This window comes from Euprymna scolopes, chromosome 3 (genome assembly GCF_053919585.1).
Source record: "Euprymna scolopes isolate OS-2025 chromosome 3, ASM5391958v1, whole genome shotgun sequence".
Lineage (NCBI taxonomy): Eukaryota > Metazoa > Mollusca > Cephalopoda > Sepiida > Sepiolidae > Euprymna > Euprymna scolopes.
Window position 1 is genome coordinate 57586419 of NC_136484.1, and position 24632 is coordinate 57611050.

A 24632-nucleotide genomic window follows, 5' to 3' on the forward strand; every position below is an offset into this window, starting at 1 on the left:
TCTCTTTCTTCAACTCCCCTATATATATATATATATATATATATATATATATATATATATATATATATATATATATATATATATATATATATATATATGTATGTATGTATACTTAATTGGCTGAGAAATGCGACGTTCACTGTTTGTTTGTTTATAAACAAGCGGCTAGAGCACTGTAAAAGTAGTGAACAAATGTTTGTTTAAATAGACATTTGGCGAGACGTGGGTCGATCAGTAGAACAGCCAACTGCCAACTGCCAACGCGATGGTTCTAGGTTCAATCCTCGGCTTGAGAGAGGTGCTACTCTAGCGGCACTGATGAGTTGTGATAGAATGAAACAGGGCGGTATGTGGATGACTACAAATATATATATATATATGAAATATATATTTATGAAATATGCCATATATATATATATATATATATATATATATATATATATATATATATATATGAAATTTATATATACATATATATTAATGAAATATGCCATATATATTGTATAATTGTATTGTATTACATATACATATATATCTGCTGGGCCAAATATCGGTGACAATCGACCCTTCAACTAAAAGATGACACAGGCAAGAAAAAGACGAAAAACAACAATGGCAAAGAAGAGATGACAAACACAGAGGGTACCGTCATGAACGAATATAAATCCGTTCAGGTTTATTTTTGTTAATAAAATGAATGGTGGTAGGTCTCAGGGTGAGGTTTGGAATCCAGCTAATGTTTGAACTGGCAGGTTATGAGGTCGTCACTAGTGGCTATGAGAGAATGCATGCTGGCTTGCTTGAGAAACTGGACTGCTGGGTCTTGGGTGCATCGACGGCGAGTGGTCACTGCTGCAGCTACTGGATTCGGCTGATGTCGAGGGTGGGGGTAGTCGAAACAGTTCTGTGTGGACGTGACTGCTGCTGCTGAGTTGGGTTGGACTGCTGACAGCCCAACCTCACCGTGTGGCAATCTAGCTGCAACTAACTGCTTGTTGAATAAACCACTGTATTTATACTCGTCTGGTGTATGTAGTTGTAGACACCAAAGCTTTGCAGCGCTGGTCATCGTTTTTCATTCATGATTTGTGTTTGCTTTTGTGTCTTTAAAGTGCTGTGGGGAGTCATCTGTTTGAGGTTTACAGCCATGTGTCATATCAAATTGAAGCTGGGAAAGTAGTGAATATTATTCTAGCAGGAATTGTGCTATTCAGGGTTCCATGAGATAATTATTCACATCGAAGTACTTGTCAAAAGGGCTGTGATTTTTACGTTTTGAATGGGGGTCTTTTTTGATGAGCGGTTTCTTTTGGTGGAAACTGCAACATATATATATATATTGTATAATTGTATTGTATTGTATAATTATAGTTATTGCCCCAATTGTTTTCTTTCCGATAGTTTGGTTTTATTTTAGTCGTCCCCCCCCCCATTTGAATTCGTTTTCCTATACAAAAAAAAAAAAAAACCAAAAATCCCTCGATTCGGCTTTAAAAAGTGAGAGTGAAACCTGGACGACTGACTTTACCCCCTTATTTATTTAATTTTTTTTTTCAGCCTCAATTAAATGTTTTCCCTCCATCTTTCTTTTTACCCTGGATACAAAAAAACTCAGTCTTCCTTTTTAACAGCTATAATAAAGTCTTGTACCCCTAAAAAGTTAATGATATATATATATATATATATATATATATATATATATATATATATATATATATATATATATATATATATATTTTAGTTATTACTTGCAATCTGGCCTGAAATTTACTCAGCAGTATCCATGTAGGGGAATAAAGGCAAACAACCCCACCTATGAAGTAGACCGGAGGGTTACTTTCTTTGAGGGACAGAGAGAGTCCTAGCACTAGAAGGGAATGGATGTTTTTACCCCTTATGGGAACAATGCCTATTTGAATCAGAATAAACGATATTATCTACCACTCACGGTAGAGCCACCACGAAAATGAGTACCACTTTATTGTATTTTTCTGTATTGTAATGTTGCTGTTTCCATTCACGTTTGCCGATATTGTAATAAATATGTATTTATGTACTTGGGCTTAGTCTAGTCCATCATTGAATGTTATTAATGCTTGTTAAGTATTTTCTATTCTAGGGTAATTCAATTAACAATAAGACCCTTGTACTGACCAAAGATTTAGGTCAAAAACCAAAACCACTACTACCATCCTCTTCAGCACTATATTAAACTTTCCTCTTCCTTACAGTGTAAAAGACAATTCTCACTCCTTAACCATTCCTTACACCTAGTCACCCTGCTTACTGACTCCTCCCCTACCAGCCTGCTGCTACCATCCAAGTAAAGCACGCTGGTGCCTTTTCAACGAGAACGAGACAGAGTCACTGAGTCGACGTCCAGTACACACATTTTTTGATGACTGCTGAACTCATGTCATTTTACCATGTTCGCAATGTTAACAGAAAATAAAATAATCCTTGTCAAAAGAACTTTGCACTAAGAAATGAACAACATAAACTGGACTTGGACCGAAAAGAAATGAAACACACTTTGGAATCTTCAGGAAAATACAAGTGACTACTCAATTTCACGTCGCAAACGTTTCGAACAGAACCTTCGACGTAAGTACAACAATACTATATTTTCCCCCCTCCTTCTTTGCCTACACACACAAAAAAGAAAAAGAAAAGATACACATATATATATACTTTAAAAAAAAAAAGAAAAGAAAGAAAGAAAATAGAAGAATCCAGTGTGCAACAAATAAACCTAAAAAACCCTGAGTTTATGGAAACGGCAGTAAATGGCTGGTTTTCCATTCTGAAAGCCCAATTCCACCTGCGCAATATAACAGCATCAACAACCAAATTTTACGCTGTCATATCATCCCTGCCTGCAGAGGTGGTAGCTAAAATGCTGATAAATATTTTAGAAGGCAGGAAATATGAGGAACTAAAATGCTCCTTGATTGAGTCCCACGAAAGGACCAAGCTGGAATTGCTCGACAAACTAATGTCAACTAACACTATAATTGGCCGTCCTTCCGCATATCTTCAAGAGATGCTGTCTATTGCAAAAAGGATAGGTATTGGCGAAGAGATTCTTCTTCATAAATTTTTACAAGCCTTACCCGCAACAGTTTCCCCGGTCATTGCCTCACAGAAAGAGCTAAACGCATCTCAACTAGGAAAACTAGCGGACGAACTAATGCCCTTGTTGAATAATATAAATGCAACAGCGTTTACCGCTCAGCATACTGACAAAAACAAGAGCAACGTTCAGATACCGATAGGTATTAAACCATTTTTTCCTGAACAAAAAACAAAGATATGCAGAGCACATATTTATTTCGCGGAGCAAGCCAAAACCTGCAAACCCTGGTGCAAATGGCCAGGGAAGCGAAACATAAAAATACTACCAAGCTCACGCCCACTCACACCAACACCAAGTGACTCAGAAAACTAGTAGCACGAGCCATATCCGTCCCCTTGAGTTCGCCACTACTACAAGTCAAAGCAAGGCTAGGGACAAAAACATTGAAATTTATTGTAGATACGGTCACAAGTATCTCGATAATACCAGCAGCCATGATAAATGGTGTCACATTACACCCAACACCAGTATCACTAACCACTGCCAACGGTGAAAAAATAGAATGCCATGGCCAAGCTAACCTTGAAATTGGGATACCAAGTTTTAGAATGTCATTTTCCTGGACATTTGTTATCGCAAATTTCACCAATCCCCTCCTCGGACTTGATTTCTTAAATAAATTTGGCCTTACAATAGACTGCAAAAATAGAACAATTTACGACCCAGTTACTAACACCAAAAAAAAGTTACTATTAAATGCTGCAGCACCAGTAAATGTGGTCATAAATGAAATAGAACTGCCTGTATTCATTAGAAAAAGCCTGGATAAACACCCAGAAATTATCTCTCCGCACACCAACAAAAACAGTGAGTACTGTGGTGTTTATCACAGAATCGACACAGGCAACCACTCCCCAGTCTTCTCTAAATCCAGACAAATGTCTGCTGAAAGGCTGGCGGTGACGAAAGAGGAATTTAAACATTTAATAAATGAAGGTGTAATAACCCCATCAGACATTGAGTGGTCAAGCCCACTACATCTGGTACTCAAACAACAAAGTGGAGGTTACTGCTGCTGTGGAGACTACCACACCTTAAACAGCATTACTAAAAATGACAGATACCCCATCCCCAATATAAACTCTGAAGTGGACTGGTGGATATATTATATATATCCCCCAGTATCAACTGGTCACGGATAGCAGCAAATATGCAGTAGGTGCTGCCTTACATCAAGTCATAGATGGAACCCCAGTACCAATAGGGTTTTTCTTGAAAAAACTCACAGCAACACAGATATTCCATTTTCGACCGTGAACTTTTAGCAGCATATTTGGCGGATATATTATATATATCCCCCAGTCGTACAAAATAGGAAAAATGAATTGAATTGAGAAAGGAATGAACAATGCGTTTATTGAAATAAATGAATTAGAATTTATTTCATGAAGAAACAAATGAAAGAAAAGGGTACAGCACGTGTTTAGTTTGGCGTGCGTCTCTCGCTGTTAACTGGTGAGAAGGAAAGTCTATTGTTTTAGAGAGAGAGAGAGAGAGAGTGAGAAAGTCAATCCTGGCCATGGAGAGAGAAAGTGTGTAAGGTGTACATACTGTCTGTTGACTCTTGCCCCACACATAGTAGCAGGGGACGAGATGTGCACAGGCATGCGCACCCTGAAAGGGAGCGGTTGGCCCGTCGACCGCTTAGGTCGGGAGCCGAATTGAAAAGAAGGAAACAGCTCAGGTTTCTTGCTTTTGTAGTTGTTTCCGGTGGTCTTTTGGGCATGTGCTGATTTTCTTTAAAGAGAAGTGACGTTGCCCATGTGTGTGTACGTGTGCGCATATGTGTGCATACATGTATGTACGTTAGCGTGTGTGTGTATGCACGTGAATGTGAGTGTATGTACGTGAACGTGAATATATGTATGTGTGTGTATGTGCGAACGTATGTTTGTGTGCGTGTATGTGTATGACAAGAAAAATGGCTTGAGATGTGAACGCGTGTTTTTGTGTGAGACTAGAAAAGGCTTGCACAACTCCTTTATGGCTAAACTCGCTGATAAATAGCGATTTTCGAAAATTGACTTGATTTCGGCATATCATCAGATTAAGATGCACCTCGATGATATTCCAAAAACTGACGTAATCTCTCCGATAAGACTCTATCAATACGAATACACACCGTTTGGACTAAAAAACTCAGCGGCTACGTTTCAAAGATATATGGACAAAATTTTCCGAGATATCGACTGCGTTTTCATTTATATAGATGACATATTGATCTTCAGTGACAACGAACAATCCCACAAAAAAGATATCGACAGTTTTTCAAATCTTAGAAAACAACAGCCTAAAAATATCACTTTCCAAATCCATCTTGAGTTCCTAGGATTTAGAATCAACTCAAAAAGAATCACACCAACTGCAAATAAAGTTAAGAAATAGAATCTTTTCCATGCCCTAAAGATGCAAAAAGCCTACACAAATTTCTTGGTATGGTAGGATTTTATAGAAAATTAATACCAGGATTTGCGAAACTAGTCTTACCCTTATCTGAGAGAATGAGACTAACACTGAAAGATTTAATCACCTTAAATACCTCGGAAAAAGAAGCCTTCTCTACTATGACAAAAATACTGGGTAACCTAACAGAATTACCCTACCCTCAACCAACTTGTACACAGTATCAACTGGTCACGGACAGCAGCAAATATGCAGTAGGTGCTGCCTTACATCAAGTCATAGATGGAACCCCAGTACCAATAGGGTTTTTCTTGAAAAAACTCACAGCAACACAGATATTCCATTTTCGACCGTGAACTTTTTAGCAGCATATTTGGCTGTATTACACTTTCGCCACATGATAGAAAGTGACAAAGTATTGCTTCTTACAGACTATAAACAAATATGCGGTGCATTTAACAGTCTAAAACCTGCAAAATCAGATAGGCAACAAAGACAACTAGCCATTATCACAGAATTAATCTCAGATATTGCCCATGTGAAGGGTGACCAAAATATAGTTGCAGATTGTTTATCTCGCCCAACATTTGCCGTACAAATAGATATGTACGACCTCCCAGCACTTGCAGATGCACAGAAAACAGACACTAAAATACAGTCCTACCCAGACTTAAAGAAATTCACATTATCTGGAAAAGATCAATTTGTGTTATGTGATACATCAACGTCATACCCTAGACCTTTTGTACCATGTACACTACGAAAATCTATCTTCGACAGCTTACATTCAGTATCACATCCTGGAATAAAATCATCTATCAAAATGATTAAGGCTAGATTTTACTGGCCATAAAACAATCAAAGAATTATGTGCATCATGCACATCTTGTCAACAAGCAAAAATATACAGAATACTAAATCACCAATTCAAACGTTGGAAATACCATCATCAAGATTCCATACCGTACACATTGATATAATTGGACTATTACCCCCAGCAAAATGTGCCAACAATCCTTATACAAATCCATATCAGTATGTTTTGACATGTATAGATCGAACCAGTTGATGGACAGAAGCACAACCCATAGCAGATATTACAGCACAAACTGTAGCAGAAGCATTTGTTAACACGTGGATTACTCGCTTAGGTGTCCCACTACATGTCATAACTGACAGAAGCACACAATTTGAAAGCGAACTATTCCTTGAATTGGAAAAAATTATTGGATTCTATAGGCTACAAACAACATCTTATCATCCACAATGCAACGGACTTATAGAAAGAGCCCACAGAACTATTAAAGCAGCTATAATGGCCCGAAAAGAATCTTGGATTTCAGCTCTACCAATAGTCCTCTTGGGAATTCAAAGTATGCTCAACTGCTCCAATTTTTCCCCATTTTATGCGGTCACAGGTACACAAATGTTATTACCACAACTAATGATTGGTACAGAAAATACAGAAACAATTACACAAAATTTTACAAGAGAACTACAAAATGGCAAAATTTGATCTGACAGACTTTTCAAACAGAGAAAAATCAACAAAGAAAGCATACGTACCAAATCAACTTCAAACCTGAGATAAAGTTTGGATTAGAATAGACCGCATTCGAAAACCATTAGAAGCACCCTATTCAGGTCCTTACATTGTACTCAAACGAGCACCGAAGTATTTCCTAATAGAAACGAACCCAAACACGCATACACAAGTTTCAATAGACCGTTTGAAACCTTACATTGAAAACAAGCAAAAATGTATGCAAAATACAACTACCAACAAAAATAAAAAAAAAACAACATTTTACTCCCTGAAAAAGTGCAGGAACATAAGATAAAGATAAGAACTTCAAGTAGGAGAGTTACATGGAAAAAAGACAATGAATACATTTATTATTAAAAATTAGAAATTAAAAAAATTAAAAAATAAAAATAAAAATATACATATATATGAGCACTCCGTCTACTGGCAGGGTACCTCTCTGTACTGACCAAAGATTTAGGTCACAAAACCAAAACCACTACTACCATCCTCTTCAGCACTATATTAAACCTTCTTCTTCCTTACAGTGTAAAAGACAATTCTCACTCCTTACACCTTGTCACCCTGCTTACTGACTCCTCCCCTACCAGCCTACTACTACCATCCTAGTAGAACACGCTAGTGCCTTTTAAACGAGAACGAGGCAGAGTTCACTGAGTCAACATCCAGTACACACGTGTTTTGACGACTGCTATACTCATGTCATCTTACCATGTTCGCAGTGTTAACAGAAAATAAAATAATCCTTCAAATTAGTATTTGTGTTGTGTCTTATTCAAACGAGATAACAGTAAATATTACACCCTAATACTTACAACATCCACTTTGTGTGATCAATGGAGAAGAGTCAGGTGAGAAGTGTTGATAATTGGCGAGTGGGGAATAAAAAGCTACACATTCTTTTTTATCAAAATTAGCAAATAAAATAAATATTTTTCTTAAATTTTTATATTTTAATTTTATTTGTTCAAGATTTTATTTCCTTATACAATAGAGCAGTGTCAGAGTGGGGTGATGAGGCCAATGTTGCTTGCTAGTGTATCAGCTCACAACTGTTCTTTCTCCCGTTGTGACATCGTCGTTGTCGTCGTTATCGCCACCTTCTGTTTTGGCATGTGGGGTTGCTATAACAGTCGACCAAAGAGGAAAAGGTAACTGAGTGCTGCTTGGGTGTTTGTGGGTAGAATTACTTTCCAGCCTTTTTTCACGCCACATTTTGTATCAGATCCAGAATTAACTTCCAGACAACAGGTTGTGTTTTTTCTGGTATCTGTTAAGATTGTAATAGAAGGCACTACTCACCCAAGCACCAGCTCCTCTGTTTAGCCTGTTAAGTTACAGGACCGGAGAAGAAAAAAGAAGAAACGAAAAACTTAAGTTTGTAGATAGAGTCTTTATATGCATGTGGCATTAATTTGCATATAAGGAGAATAGAGGCTATAAGAAGGATAAACTGGAGAAGATAGGGAGTCATGTTTTTGACAGCCGACAGAGAGAGAGAGAGAGAGAGAGAGAGAGAGAGAGAGAGAGAGAGAGAGAGCATAAACATTGAAAGTTAATGCTGTGAATTACAGTTTAAATTAGGTGGGGTTGGTATAAATTGTGGCGCTGGTGAGTACGAATTCTGACAAGTTGTTTTTTTTTTTATTTACAAACATTAAAAATTTCGACTGATCCAGCCTAAAGAAAAGAAAATGTTTTTGACTGGCCCTGACAGTTTAGTTGAAATTTTCCTTCTGAAGGAAAGAAAAGAATTCAATTTTCATGGAAAAGAGACTGCTACTTTGAATTAAAGAAAATTAGAAGTATTTATTGATAAGAATAAAAAAGTCCTAAAGAAAAATGTCTGTAGCAACAAGAGCAGCACATACTCGCAGCTTAAAATTTTGAATGTTTTATTTTATAACAGCATTGCTCATTGGTTGTAGCAGTCAACTTCATTTCTGGCTTGCCCAGTCAGATGCCATCTGTCTGGCAAGCTGAACACATAACAAAGTGCATAAAGGGTCAACCTCAGTAACTCTTTCTTGCTGTCTCTTTCTTCCTGGCACTTGGACTAAAGGCATCTTCATGTGACACAGACCAATCCCCAGCTACTCTCTTGGGATGCAACACAGTCTACCTCGGCATTTGGGCCCGGAGTTTGACTAAAATGCATACAAATAATCCAGCATCCATCACAACCAAACTTCAATCGTGTACATAAAGGAACTCTTATCTTCCTACGGCATTGTCTCTAATCTTTTGTGATGCATGCTTGTACTACTAATTTCAGAAGACAAATAATCCATCATGCCTACGAACCATAACTTCAACACACACACCCACACACATAAACTCATCTCCCTTTCAACAGGCATGTTTAATCTTTAATCTGTTCAAACATGTTTTCCTCACATACACACATCCACATGAATGCACGCACATACGCACACACACGCACGCATATACACATCGTCATATACTCACATTCACGTGTACACACACACACACTAACGTTAATGTACACACATGTACGCACACATACGTGCACAAGTATGCACACATGCAAAACGTCACTTCCCCTGAAAGGAATTCTAGACATGCGCAGTCAGAACACTCACCCCGATATAAAAGTCCACAACACTATTCAACTTCCTCTTTCTTCCCTTTTGCCTGGGTTTGTCAACCAGGCAAGTTCGGCGTCCATAGCTCTTGGTTTGAAGACTTTTCCACGTGGACGACTGCTATCATGAACGCACGGTTTTGCTGAGGCAAACACTCCCTTTCTATTTTCCTTTCTACGTGCGAGACGGCCATTTCTCGTTCTCGACTTCATCCCTTTCTTTTCCATGCATGTAGTCGTCAACGCCTGAATGAACACGTGTTACACCTAAACCATTTTTATTTTCAACAGAAAATAAACGACATGTTTATTCCATTCCGCAATTGAGTTATTGTTTACTTCATTCCATTCGCTTCATTATTTTCTTTTGCAACAGGATTAGGATTTATATATCCTAGTCCTCTACAAATCTATGTAATTACTAGAGCTATGACAACAGCATATTCTTTTCATTGTTTTTACTCTCGAGTATATATCTGACACAGTTAGACACAATCAACCGAGAACCATATCACTTTACATAAAAACATATAAGATATCAATGGATATATACCTGAGAATCAAAACAAGGAAAAGAATATGCTGTTGTCATAGCCCTAGTCACTACACACTAGCTCTTCTGAATACCAACCCTTTTTCTTACAGGGCCTACTAATGAAGATAATACAATAAAGCTGTTATTAAATGTTAGAATGAGATTTCTTGTCTTCATTTTTACGAGTCAAACCTGAAGCAAGAGAAGAATTTTCTTTTCATGGAAAAAGAAAATTTATAAATAAAAAAATACACATTTTTTTTTTCATAGAACGTTTTTAGGCAAAAGAAACACAAAATCTTGTCTTTTTGAAGGTTTTGTCTTGTAAAAGACTTTAAAAGAAAGAGGGAGACTGAAAAAAAGTAGACATTTGAAGAAAGTATTAGGAAAGACAATTTTTATTTTTTTGCATGTTGCTTTTTTTTTATAATATTCTCTTTTCTCTTATTAAATTAAAATTCAATTTTATTTGGCCTAAAATAGATTTTTATATAAAGGTAAAAAAAATTCTAGGCTCATCCAAAAGAAAATTATTCTATGATTTATGTGCCACTTTTCCAGTACATTTTGGGAAATATTGGTTCAGTAGATTTTATTAACACTGACAAGAATTATCAAGGAATCGTATAAGGGAATGGCTTGTTAGGTCTTACGTGGAGGGCAGTTGACATGTTGTTTCAACATAAGGACCAGTGTACAACAGGGATGCCTTCTGTCGCCGTTCTTGTTTCTTCTCGCCATTGACTGGATGATGAGACAGACGATGGATGGAGAGTGAGATGGCATACATGACTGGACTCAGTTGGACGACCTTGACTTCGCTGATGACCTCTGTTCTCCCACAAACAGAAACAGATGAAGAACAAGACCTCTAGCCTAGCCACCCACGCCTCTCACCACATCCACCCCAACAAGACCAAGATACTAAAAATCAACACCTCCAGGAAAGAAGTGAAGTTGGGTAACAACAACTTGGAAGAGGTCGAGACCTTCACATACTTTGGGAGTGTGATTAACCAGCAGAGAGGAACAGATGCAGACATTAAGCCCTGCATCAGAAAGGCAAGAACATCGTTCATAGTCCTCAAGAACATCTGGTGATCCAACCTCTTCAAATCTCGCAACAAAATCCATCTGTTCAATTCCACACAGCAAATCAGTCCTGCTGTATGGAGCAGAAACATAGAGAACAACAAAGATCACCATCAGAAGAGTGCAAACTTTTATCAACTCATGCCTTCGAAGAATGATTAAGATCCACTGGCCAATTACCATCAGTAACACAGATCTCTGGGGGAGAACCAACCAAGTACCAGCAGAAGAAGAGATTAGAATGAGATGGTGATGGATTGGGCACACCCTGAGGAAACAACTAACAAACATCACATGCTAGGCCCTGACCTGGAACCTCAGGGGAAGAGAAAAAAAAAGGCTGACCAAAGAACACCTGGAGAAGAGACCTCGAGGCAGATGCCAAGCAGACTGGCTACTCTTGGGGGCAACTAGAGCGAATCATCCAGCACCGTGAATGCTGGTGGGCTGTTGTGGATGGCCCATGCTCCTCCAGGGGCTCAAGGTTATGATGATGATGAGATTTTATTAACAAACAATTAATCACACGATCATCATCTGCTATCCCAAATCTTTCAAAATGATAATGAGCTTTATGTGGTGAATATGTTCCTCTATAGAGGAACTGACTATAAAAACATCATCTGCATAGATGCAGACAAATCTTTGGAACTTCTGTTGAGTATTCTTTAGTCTAAAAGGCATATGCCAAAATTAATATAAACCAAACAGAGTGGTTATAGCAATTTTAAAAGCATGTGTTATAGTCACAAGCAAGACATGGTAATTTCTAATTAATGATTATCTTCCTTTTAGATCACGTGAAAGCTGATCCCTTCCCCATGGTAAGTTTTGAATTGAAAGCCATGTTTAATTTTAGAAAAGTTTCCAATATGTAGTTAATCTATAGAAGTCCTGGAGATGAAAAAAAGTTTTTGGTGGGTAGCTGATCTGTATAAGTCTTGAACTTTAAATTTTTGCAGTTTCTGATTGATTACTAGCAGAACATGGTTCCATTTGATTGGTCAATTCCTATTGCCAGTATCTATAAGTAGAACCTTCCAATTTTCTTTAATCATACCCTATCATTTATATAAAAAAAAATTATTGCAACAGTAAGAATGGCTATTTTCTCCACGACCATGTTTAATTATCCAACCAAATAGACAGTAGAAACAGGAAGTCAAAAAGAGCGAACAATCTTGATCATAATTAAAATGTGTTATATGGGAAATAAGATAATGGTCTGGTGTAGTAACAGAGTCGAGTGTTCTATATTAACCACATGCCTGTCATGTGTCATCACTCTTTAACACTAAGTGTAAAGAAGAGATTCAGTTACGTTTTGATGAACAGATAATACCAATTTGCATACTTTGGCTAAACTCATCTTTTACCATGTTCAATTTTCAAGTGCCAGTTATGAAGAATAGCTATATATGGGGGGATCATTAGTATCAGTAACGTTTGTTGTTTTATTTAGCAATACTTAAATTTGTTGCTTTTTATTTGGAGTTAGGAAGAGTAGTTTCCTTTCGGACTGAAAAGTTACTACAAATTTTTGGACATTTCACACACACACACACACACACACACACACACACACACACACACACACACACACACACACACACACACATATTATTTTATTTGGATTTCTAGTATATAAATTAGAAAAATAGTTATTCATGGACGTTTCGTCATATCTATGGCTCATCAACATGGCTGACTATACCGAAGCTCAAACCCAGAAACCCAGGATCCTATATAGCAAATAGTTAATAAAACATGTTAAAAAACACTTTGAAAAAGAGTTAAAAACATATTTAATCTGAAAAGGAAACACTTAATAAGTGGATAGTCCTTGTTATCAAGTAAGATCTTTGACTTACTTGCAGTTTCATCAAATACTTTTGTATGCAAACTCCAATCCCACATTTTGCTAATTTCTACCCTCCGATGAGAAGGAAAGTATTTCTTCGAAACTCCGCAGATTAAGGTCTATCCACTTATTAAGTGTTTCCTTTTCAGATTAAATATGTTTTTAACTCTTTTTCAAAGTGTTTTTTTAACATGTTTTATTAACTATTTGCTCTTATTATATTTATTATATTTGGTTTTATCAAGCTTTTACATCTGGTTGAGATTACTTTATAAATATGAATTCTTTAATATTTATAATATACTTTAGTTTTACCATCTTGGATCATTTTGGTAAATTTAATTGTAATTTTTATTTTATATATATATATATATATATATATATATATATATATATATATATATATATATATATATATATATATGATTACTTCATTTAATCACATAAATTGATATACAAAGATACAATTTTATGCGTAAATTTTTCAGTATTTACACTGCTCAACACATAGGTAGAGTTAGGTAGTAATTTAATTAATAATTAAAAGCTGATTGGCTAACAAAAACTCGATAGCATGTGCGTATATATAAATGCGCTACAACCACAACTTTTTGCATAAGCCTGACGAATTCTCATGAGAATGAAATGCGAAATATCCTGTGTAGCTTAATTGCCATATATATTTTCGGAATTTACTATGTATATATATATATATATGCATGTAGTAAGTTGAAACAAATAAATTTATCACATTATTTTGCGGTAAATTAGAAATGTGCAAGATAAACAAGCTAATATAAACTACTTTTTCTCTTCGTTCGGTCTATTCTTTCCTCTTCTTTCCTTTTCATTTCATTATAGCAGCCTGGCATCAGATTTTTACATCACAATGTGATTCGAATAAATGTTAAAAAGCAAATTGCTTGAATTGCTACCCTTTTTTTTTTCTTTCTTTCTCTGTTCTGTTGATATTTACTCTCGTCATCACATCCAAAAGCAAGTCAGTTTTTACAGAAATTTGTCAACTCAAAATATTCTAAACAAATAAAAATCGTCTCAAACTTCCAAAGTAACAATCCTGTGTGAAATTAACCAAAATTATAAGACAGTGGCTTGGTCAAATAAGAGCAGAGTTCTTCCAGGTGGTGGGAGACACCTGTAATGTGATGTGCTTTAACTTCTCAACACCAACAACGCCCATTCTAGAAGACGGGGATGCGCCATGCTCAATTTCCTTTAAGCCTGCTGATATTTCTCTAGTTAACTCAGTCACCCAGAAGGTAAATCACACACAGACACAGACACAGACACACACAGACACACACACACACACACACACACACACACACACACACACACACACACACACACACACACACACACACACACACACACACACACACACACACACACACCAGAACTTTGACACTTTTGTCTATTTCTTATTTAAAAACTTTAAACTTCTCAACAAACTTTGCTCTTTCATAGTATATTTTATATTTATGTAAAATTGTTGATATAAATACATTTTAAAGTTCTGAATTTTTTAGATGAGGGCTGATTGTTTATATTACTTGTATTAATCAAACTATTGTTCTCATCTTGAGTGTTTTTTGTTCAACGTTTTGGTCAGATTGTCCTTCGACCGTCCTCAGGCATGTCGGTTATTGTTTGGAAAAGAGACAACCGCCAACATACCTAAGGACGGTCAACGGCCAATCTGACTGAAACGTTGCACAAATAACACTCAAGATGAGAACGATAGTCCGATAATATAATAAGTACATTTTGTTTGTTGTATATAAGCATAATATAAGTATATATAAATATAAGTATAAGATGTTATATATAAGTATATGTTATATATATGTTATATATAAGTATAATATGTTATATACACTATTATGTTATATATAAGTTATGTTATATATGTTATGTTATATGTAATATGTTATGTATATATCTATAAAAGTGAACGCATCTGTGTATGTGTGTGTGTGTGTGTGTGTGTGTGTGTACATTTTCCTACGCAATAACTCTGTCAATTTGTAGTCTACAGACTCGAAATTTGATATACAGGGTACTGAGATTTGGGAAAATCGATGTGATCGGTTTTTGGCCAGAAATTTGGCGATTAAGGGGTCAAAGTTCAACGATTTGACCTTTGAGAACTCTACCAAACTCCTCCGACAATTTTGGGTCTACGCACTTGAAATTTTAGATATAGGTTCCTTAGACATAGATTTAACTTAATAACTTGATTTGAGCCCAAAACAATAAATTTTAAGGAGTCATAATAGGGGTCAAAGTTTTTAAAAAATTGACCTCTGCGGTCTCTTCCAAATTACTCAGACAATTCCTGGTCTAAATATTTGAAATTTTACATAAAGGGTATTCAGAGATAGGGCAACCTTTTTAGTCGGTTTGGGTCGAAAATTTGAGCTGCCAATATATAAATATATGTATGTATGTTTGCATGTCTGTCTAAAACTTTTGGCAGAGGTGGCGGATTTTCATAAGATCAGTATCGTTTTGAAGCTCAACCCCTCAGACGAGAAATACCGAAAAATTGGCTAAAAACATTAATTTCTTCACTTTCAACCAGGCACTTTTCAACAGGGGGATGTCGCTTTTTTCGCTGATATTTTCGAAAGCCATCCCCTCTTTTCGATTGTCTAGCCTTAATTTAAACTTATGTCACTTCCTGTTTAGCGGTGGTCATAACAGCAAAGACTTCATGTTTTTTCTCATTTTATTTCCTCCTTCGCGGTACGGGTCCGAGCCTGCCTTCCTACTACCACCTTTTTTTTTTTCCTCCAAACACTCGGGGAACGCCAGGCTGAAATGCTAGTAAGTATATATAAGTATAATATGTTATATATAAGTATAATATAAGTATATATAAGTATAATATAATATTTTATATATAAGATAATACAAGGTGTTTCAAAAGTCTTGGGAACATAACGAGATATACGCATTTGTAATGTTCCCAAGACTTTTGAAACACCCTGTATAATAAGTATATTATGTTTGAAATATATATAAGTATATTTTGTTTGTTAATTCATGTTTTCTCGCTTACATTACAAAATTCCCATTGTTGAGTTAGATATTGTTAAGTAATGACTCATTCATAACATTCATATTTTATCCATCTTTTTCATTCATCAATTTAATTACCCATATATTAATTTTTACCGTTGTTCTTGAATCTTTTTAAAGACGTTACTATCGCTGAAATACACTCTCTGTAGCCAGTAGCAACGCTATAATTTATCACAGTTCCAACAATTCAAGATCAACAATGATTTGGTATTTGAACTGCTCCTATTTATTTGCCTCCCCACGAGGACAAAGTTAGACACAAGGTCGGTCTTTAATGTGGGAACAATCCATCTCCCCAAAAAGGGGCACTCTGGATAGGAACAAAAATAAAAATTGCCCCAGTGTAGAAGGATTTCTCCTCCAATGACCAAAGACACAAAAGGTGAATGTAGTATAAGAACAGATATTACACTTTGCTCCTTGCCAAAAGGCCAAATTTTCGAGACACTTAGCAATTATTTTTATTTACTTATTTTATACTCATTGATTTCAACATGTCTCTTCTTTAATACCTCTCTTTAAATATTTTTCTTAAGTTAATGTTGTCTTCTCAGAACACGAAAAAAAAAATGTAATCATTGGCAAGGATAACCTAAAGTTCAAATCTGCTGCTATTAATGTAAACTATTTATGTAAACTTTTAGCACCTCTATTTAACATTCCGATTTGTAAATATTTGGTTGTTTTTAATAAATCCTCATTGTTTATTTCCATATTTCAATTAATTCACAAAAATGTCAAAAACAAGGCCATTGTGATGGAATAATTTGCCAATAGAACGAGGAAGAGGGAATTAGAACAATAAAATGAAAGCGTGTTAAATATTCCATGGGCATTTTTATTTATCCCAAATAAATTTATAAACTGCATGTATTGCATGAAGTTGCATTAAATTTTCAAAGAACTTAAAATTTAGTAATGCATGAAACAAGTGTTACATAGTTGTTGACAAGAACTTTGCATTTAATGTAATTTTTGTATCTTATCCTGTCGGTACTATAATTCTTTACCAACATGGACATGTTCACTTCAACAGCCAACATCCATCATACGAATGAGACAGCAAATGGACAAATAGTAGCATCCTGCAACGAAACATTGTCTGAATGGATGCTAACTCAAAGAACTATATTGTAATGGGAGTCCACTATAACCATACTCACCCACGTACTGTACCAATACTGATAGTGAAGAAGAAACTTTACTTCATTGACACAAAATAAAGAATAGTACAATATAATGAGGAATCCAATATATATGACAGCAAGAAATGAATCACTATCTCTCGCAATGAAACAAAAACCATGCCAAATTAAGAGCGGGTCCAAAGAAACACAACCTACTCTAGATCTGAACAAATCATAAATATGTCGTCCAGATTCAAGAACTCCATATAAAGAATAAATATAATAGCTGCTGTCTATGGCAAATAGTAACAGTACCAGAGACATACAAGCCAGACGATACTGCACAAAAAATAATCAATATCCATATACTAACCAATGAATAAAACAAAATATAATCACTTTATACAGCCCTACATATACCCCAATCGATTTTTAAATAGATCAATTCACACACTCATATTAGCACAGTTAAACTGGGAAGATGTAATATACTATGTTACTAACGTTTGCATAATAATACACATGGAACTATTTCAGAGTCTCCTGCTTTGAACTGAATAAAAATATATAAAATCACTGCTCATCCCTTGTTTTTCATTAGTAAGTAACATTTCAACAGCATATCCGATTAATTCCTAAGTTTTGCCTTGTTTCAAATAAAAGTTGTGACATTTCGGCCAAACATATTAGTTAGTTTGTACAGAAATTTTTGTCGTGCCTGTCAAAAACTCGCTGTGGGTGAGGGAGATAGATAGTATTGTACTTATATCCCACATGTTAATCATGTCACACTCACTTACACCCGTCTCTATTGTTCCAGAGTATAACCAGCAGCGCATTTTTTTTCCTCATCATTTTCCCAAATTTCATATGAAGTGGGGGGGGGCGGGGGAGAACGATATCTGTTGGACCAAGTGAAGCTGTGGTCATCTTGTAAATACTCATGCTTCTGTCTGTTCATTGGAAGGTGTGTCTTCTCATCTAAGTCTAGCCCAAAATGCATCAGAATTTTTTTTTCCCCCCTAATATTTTTTCCTTATTCTCTCCTTCTTTTAATTGAAAGAAAATATTAAATGAAATATGCTAAAAAATGAAGCAGACTGATCAATGGGGATTCCAAAAAAAGATGTTCTATCAGTAAGAACAGTCTTCTGATACTGATTTTAAAATGTGCATGGGACGGCCACAAAGGAAATTCTATCCTCAAACAACAAATTCCTTTCCTTTCTCCTCTCTCAGCCAACTACTATGATGACTACTCCATGCCAAATAGGAGAGGGTGGGCAAAGATGATGATGATGATGACGACTCATAAGGAAACAGACATCAGCAAGAAGAGTAAACCTTCCCACCTACTCTGACACTGCGAATGGTTTAAGAAAATAAAATTCTTAAAGATTCTAGCAGCATAGTTGAAATAGTTGAAATACAGTTAATATAAAATGCTAATAGAATCGATGTAATTTTATTTATTGCAAGATACTTGTAATTTGTATTGTTTGCATTATTTGGACTACTGTTCTTATCTTGGATGTTATTGTCATAATGTTCCAACTGATGTAACCTCTGATCTTCTTCCGATGCACCTTGTCGAACTTGTAGTGGTAATCAGGTCTGACTAGATCCCTTTTCCACTACAAATAAATAAATAATAATAAAAAAATCAAATATATGAAATAATCTTTGTTTATTTGCACAAATTAACAAGTAGCAACAAAATCATTTTTAGTGTCCGGAAATCAGTTTTTATGAATGTAAAAGTTATTTTTAGAATGTTCGTTGGATCAAAAGGAAAAAGAAAAGAATGCCATTTGTTTTTTTCTTAGTGAAAAACATGCTTGTTCTTTTTTGTGTGTAATGAGAAAAGAAGTGAAAAGTAAATGTTTCTGTGCGTGGCTGAATGTCTGCATTATTCTCTTGGTGCGTGCATGCGTATGCGTGAATAAATGTGTTTCGTCATGTTGGCGAAAGGAAGTAGCAACGGAGACGTTGAGGAGAGAAAGGAAAAAGAGAAAAAAAGGAGAAGAGTTTGCTTATTGTTTATATATTTTTTTGAGAGGCTCCCAGGTAATCTGGAAAAAAGGTTTGAAAATTAAGTCTTTCTTTGAGCGTTGATTGGTTAAAAAGTGTACGTCTTTGTCATGTGGTATGCTTTCGCCTACGTCCGTCGAATAAAACACATTGTAAGTTTTCTTTCCTGCAGAATTTGCATGGGCGTATTTTGTGAAATCTTTGTGCCTCTGAAATTTATTCATTTCTTTTTGTGTGCGTAATTGGATTTTTATTTATTTATTTTTTTAAAACAAGAAATGAATGCATTTTTAAGTGTGTTTAACCGCACAAACTCAAGAATCTTTTTGTAAAACTCAAAAAACTGTACAAAATTTCAAATAGAACTCTTTATTTAATCCGTGGTGCAAGTGATAATTAATAATCAGTTCTAAGTGACACTCTTCCGGAAGTTAAGGGTTCAATCTTCAGAATACTAAGAATACAATTACAAATTACCAAAGACTTCAACCTGGTTATGACTGAAGGAATGAGAGCAAGCTACCCTCATAGATTAAATAAAAGGTTCTGTTTGAAATTCCATGTAAATTTCTGAATTTGATATAAAGATTCCCAAGTTTAACAAGATGCATCTAAAGTCGAAGGTTATATCGGCTGAAGCGTTGTGAGAATAACATTCGAGATGAGAACAGTAGTTTAAACAATACGAATAATACAAGTCGTTTGCAATGTCTGACAAATTTCATTTCATGGAAAAACTCATCTTTTCAATAATTTCTTCTTCTCATTCATAGGAGAATTTTTGTTTATTAGAAAATTGTTAGTTTTATTTTATTATTACAAAAACAAAAGTTTGGTATATTTGCAAACTTGATTCATATATGAGTTGTATATTTAAAAAAAGAAAGAAAGAAAAAAAAAACAAATAGGAGAACATTACATCAAAATATTTCGAAACAATTATAAAATGAAATTCTAATGGTTGATGAGCAAATACGACCACCTCTCTCGAAAGTAATCACAGAGTTATGCCCCTTTGTTGCTTGCGCTGTTTTGTTTATTTAGAATGCGATTTTTCGTCCCGTGCCACTCTTAGGGTTGGTGTCAGAAAGAGAGGTACTCGAATTGTTTTCTTTGGAACCTATTTTTTTTATATATATATAACAGAAGATTTGAAGTTAAAATGGCTATCGTAGAACCGACTGAACGTAAGTATATCCCAAATTGCTTTTATTTTAAATGTCATGTTCGAAATTAAAGCAAAGCACGATTTCGAAATGAGTGTTTCTGTTTCGTTACACACAAACGCTACATTTATTTATCATTAGAACAAAATGGCTTAAATCGTTTAAGATATGATAAGTTTAATTTCATAAGAAACTCAAAGATGTAAAAGTGAAAATCCCTTACTGGTTTGGCTTTACTAGTATACACGGTAATTACTAATTTACGAGAAAGACAGCTTGTCTTAGTGTGGATGATTAGGTCGGCAAACCGAGTTCTTGCACACACAGGTCCTTATGTGGAATCTGGAAGCCTATCCTCCTAGGAATTACTTTCTCCTGTAGAAGTGGAACCTGTTTATTGCCGGTTGCTTGAAGGAATGCAGACAGATCCGATCACGGCAAATGTTGCATTCATGTCAGAGTGTCCTCGCTTTTTTTGTTTTGTTTTTTTTTAAGGGAGAGGGGCGGATTTCCCCTCTATAAATTGACCTCGTGTCACTTTTACAGAGTTCAAATCCCATCTCATTTATGTTATTTTTTTCACTGATGATGAATGTATGAACTCCTGAAATATTTTCAATCATATAAATAAAAATATACTTTTTTCCGTATAAATATGTTGAGTTTTTGCGTTTTGGCTTGAATCAGTTGGACTGGAAAACATGTCAATGACGGTATTTGTTGATTTGCTACCGCGCTGAAATAATGCCGTTATTATTTAGGAAGCCATTTTTAACATGGGGGGAGGTGTTTTATAACTATTCTATACTTTCATCTAACAATAATAATTTAATAAACAAAAATATCGTAAAAATTGAATTTAACTTTTAAAACAATAGCGCGATAACAAATGCACAAGTATTAATTTTACTTGTTACTTCCATCTCTAATCGTGGTTTTATGTTTATGTTCGGAAAACATCTTGTCATTGAAACCAGTCGCAAATAAATAGTACCCTAGACCTAACGGTTCCCCAATCCGTGGAAACATTCAGCTTGGAGTCTTATAAAAATACCCTTTGTTATGATGTAAATAAAGAAATTTTTGGCGGACGTTTGGGAAATTGACCCCCACCTCTAAATTCCACAATTTACACTTTTCTTTTTTTCTCGTTAAGTACCAGTTAACTTTCAGATTAAAAAAAAAAATCCATGGCTTTTGTGGTCAGGGATCAGTTTTCAATTATAACGTTCTACTAGATTGAACATGTACTTTGTAACCACCGCAGAGAAAAATATTGTACCTATTTACTATGCCTCCCCACTGGACAGAGTTTATTGTAATTCTCTTACGTGACCGGTGTTTATTCCCGTCTAAAGGGGAGGGGGGTAAATTTTGACTTTCTTTCCAACTCGATGACGACTTTTATAGGTTTTCGAGTATGCTGTAATTGAATGGAGTTATGAGTAAAAACATCTTACAATTCAACGGGTCTTACTTTTTGCATTTGATACAAATAATATTCCTGTTTAGTTTACATTAATTTCATTAGTCATACATTTTTTTTGTCTGGCGTTTCGCGTTTGCCGATCGGACATTTATATTCGGAGCAGTTTTTTTTTTAATTCATAATAAATAATTGTTATGAATAGCAAGATATATATATAAATATAAACAAGCATTTTCTTATAGTTGGGATTCTTTCAAGTGAGGCGACGCTGATGAAATAAATAACATAGATGAGAAAGAGGGGGTGGAATTAATGTTTGTTTTCGCTTTTGTCTAAATAAATAAATAAATAATACCAACATTGTAAAAAATCTGTTGGTTTTTATTTGTAAACTTCTGTTTAGTTATTTACTTTGTGTTGTTTACAAGCGAAATATTATCAATTTATTTATAGAAAAATAAACTTATTGTCATTGTTCTATAAATAAATAAATAAACAAATATTTAATCAGTAATGAAATTTTTAATCTTCAGAGCCTTTGCTAAGATTAACCTGGGCGCTTGCACAGAATTCACTCGATATTTAAAAAAAAAGAAAAGAAAAATCTGTGTGATTACGCACCCCGAAGGAAAGAAAATATCGCATTCCAAAACTCACATAAATTGATAACGTAGTTTTATTTTTAAGCGAATAAAAATTTTTCCGATGTCCTCATGCTAAGAATGGCTTTCTAAAATCTCGCAAGTTTGAATTATTTGTAGTTCTCTTCCTTGTTTTCAGTCTGTTTTCAAGATGACGTTGTTGAACTTGTTCGCTTTGGCACAAATTTTGATTTTCTTATTTAAAAATAAAACTACTTAATTGTTAATTTACGGGATTTTCTATGTACGTTTTTGTTTTCCGTCTCGAGTACAGTACAGTACATATATCATACAGTTTTCTTTATTTTTTAAGGGGAAGAGGTAAATTCTGGATAAGCACCCTAACTTGTTTACGAACAAGATTAAATGTAATCTGGTGGATTTAATGTTATTTTCAAAATACAGATCTTCGAATGGGGCACTCTAATTTAGACAACACAAAAATAACAAAACTGGGAAGATAGAAATAAAGTTTGTCTCCCCCCCCCACCACCACCACACACACACACACGCGCATTTAGTTTCTTAAAATTTCAATTGAATTTGTTATTAACAACTTGTAGTTAGAGTTAGAAGCAATTCATTCTGAAGCTCTATTTTTAAATTAAAAAAAAAATAACGGTCCATTGATATGATGGCTGTCATGTAAAAAAAAAAGTGTCATTAAAATATCACAAGATTGGTGAGAAAATGATTCTCTTAATGTCAAGAGAAATAAAGGGGGTGGGATTATTTGTGGTCTCACATGATGTTTACATTTTGGTGATGTGAGGTTACCGTGCATCACGTGACAGATGGTTATAGTCTGAAAATTACCCTCTCCTCAGAATCTTTGCCTACATCACGGAGTTTAGGCAAGATGCGACCATCAGCCTGATAAGGAGATACTGCCTTTGAGACTGTTCAAAAAGACACACACACACATATCTATATATTTGTTAAGACTATTTTCAGTCTTACTCTTGTTCATTATTTTTTATTTTTATTTATTTATTTTTTTTTTTTTAACAAATAAATTTTTATCTCGTAATAAACTATAAATTATAAAAGAAAAAATAGCTATCTATACTATTATATAAAAGGAACTTTGTGTGTGTGAGTTTATTACCTATAGACTCTAAAACGGCCGGGCAAATTTTTATGAAGTTTCACATGAAGGTACTTTATGTGCCTGGCAGTGTTCTTAGGATTTTGTATCGGAATGTCTTTGATAAGTATCGATAATCGAAATAATCGAATGAAAGAAGGAACCGGCGATTTTGACCAAAGTTAACATCTTACACAGTCCAACATCACAAGTGGATTTGAGAAGTTTTATTACAACACAAGCCGAAAAAAAAAAAAAAAAATTCTTCGTTTCTTTTTCTCTCTTAGTTTCCCCTCTCTGTCCTGCTCTAAGTAAATCTGACGACCTAGTCCACAAATTCCAAAATTTCATCATGACAAGTTTCAAGAAAAAATACACGATTAAACCCGGTTCTACAACTTCCAACGTAGACCCCTACTACCATGTCTCCTTCTCCAACATCAGGGGTCTTCGTTCTAACCTTCCAGAGGTTGAAACCCAATTACAGGAGACTAAACCAGACCTTTTATTTTTAAGTGAAACTGGCATTGGACAGGCTATTTCCCTAGATGAGTTTGCAATTACAGGATACTCTAACTTAACTTCTAAATCTGACCCCCAAGATCGCCATGGGCATGGAATATGTGCCTATATTAAAGATAGCTTTCCATGTGGGAGGGACATCTCCAGGGAAGATCCTAACTTACCCTATATGTACTTCCGGGTTGCTTTAGCTCACACTACTGCATTTATATTTATTCTCTATCGCCCCCACAACAGCGGAGTTACTATCTTTCAAAGCATATCTGAGAAAATTGACCAAGTCCTTTCTACTTATCCTTCAGCTAACATTCACGTATGTGGAGACTTCAATGTTCACAACGTC

The 24632-nt window shown here is 35.1% G+C and overlaps 1 protein-coding gene across 2 annotated transcripts in view; it reads left to right on the forward strand.

The window, feature by feature from the left end:
• Nucleotides 1–20500: 20500 nt before the first annotated feature.
• Nucleotides 20501–24632, forward strand: part of LOC145255682 (lysosomal dipeptide transporter MFSD1-like) — a 58418-nt gene continuing 54286 nt past the window's right edge. For both annotated transcript variants that reach the window (XM_080114251.1, XM_080114258.1), the window contains exon 1: nt 20501–20631. In XM_080114251.1, the coding sequence (XP_079970377.1) occupies nt 20607–20631 (25 nt within the window). In that variant the 5' untranslated portion in view covers nt 20501–20606. The remainder of the gene's footprint in view (nt 20632–24632) is intronic.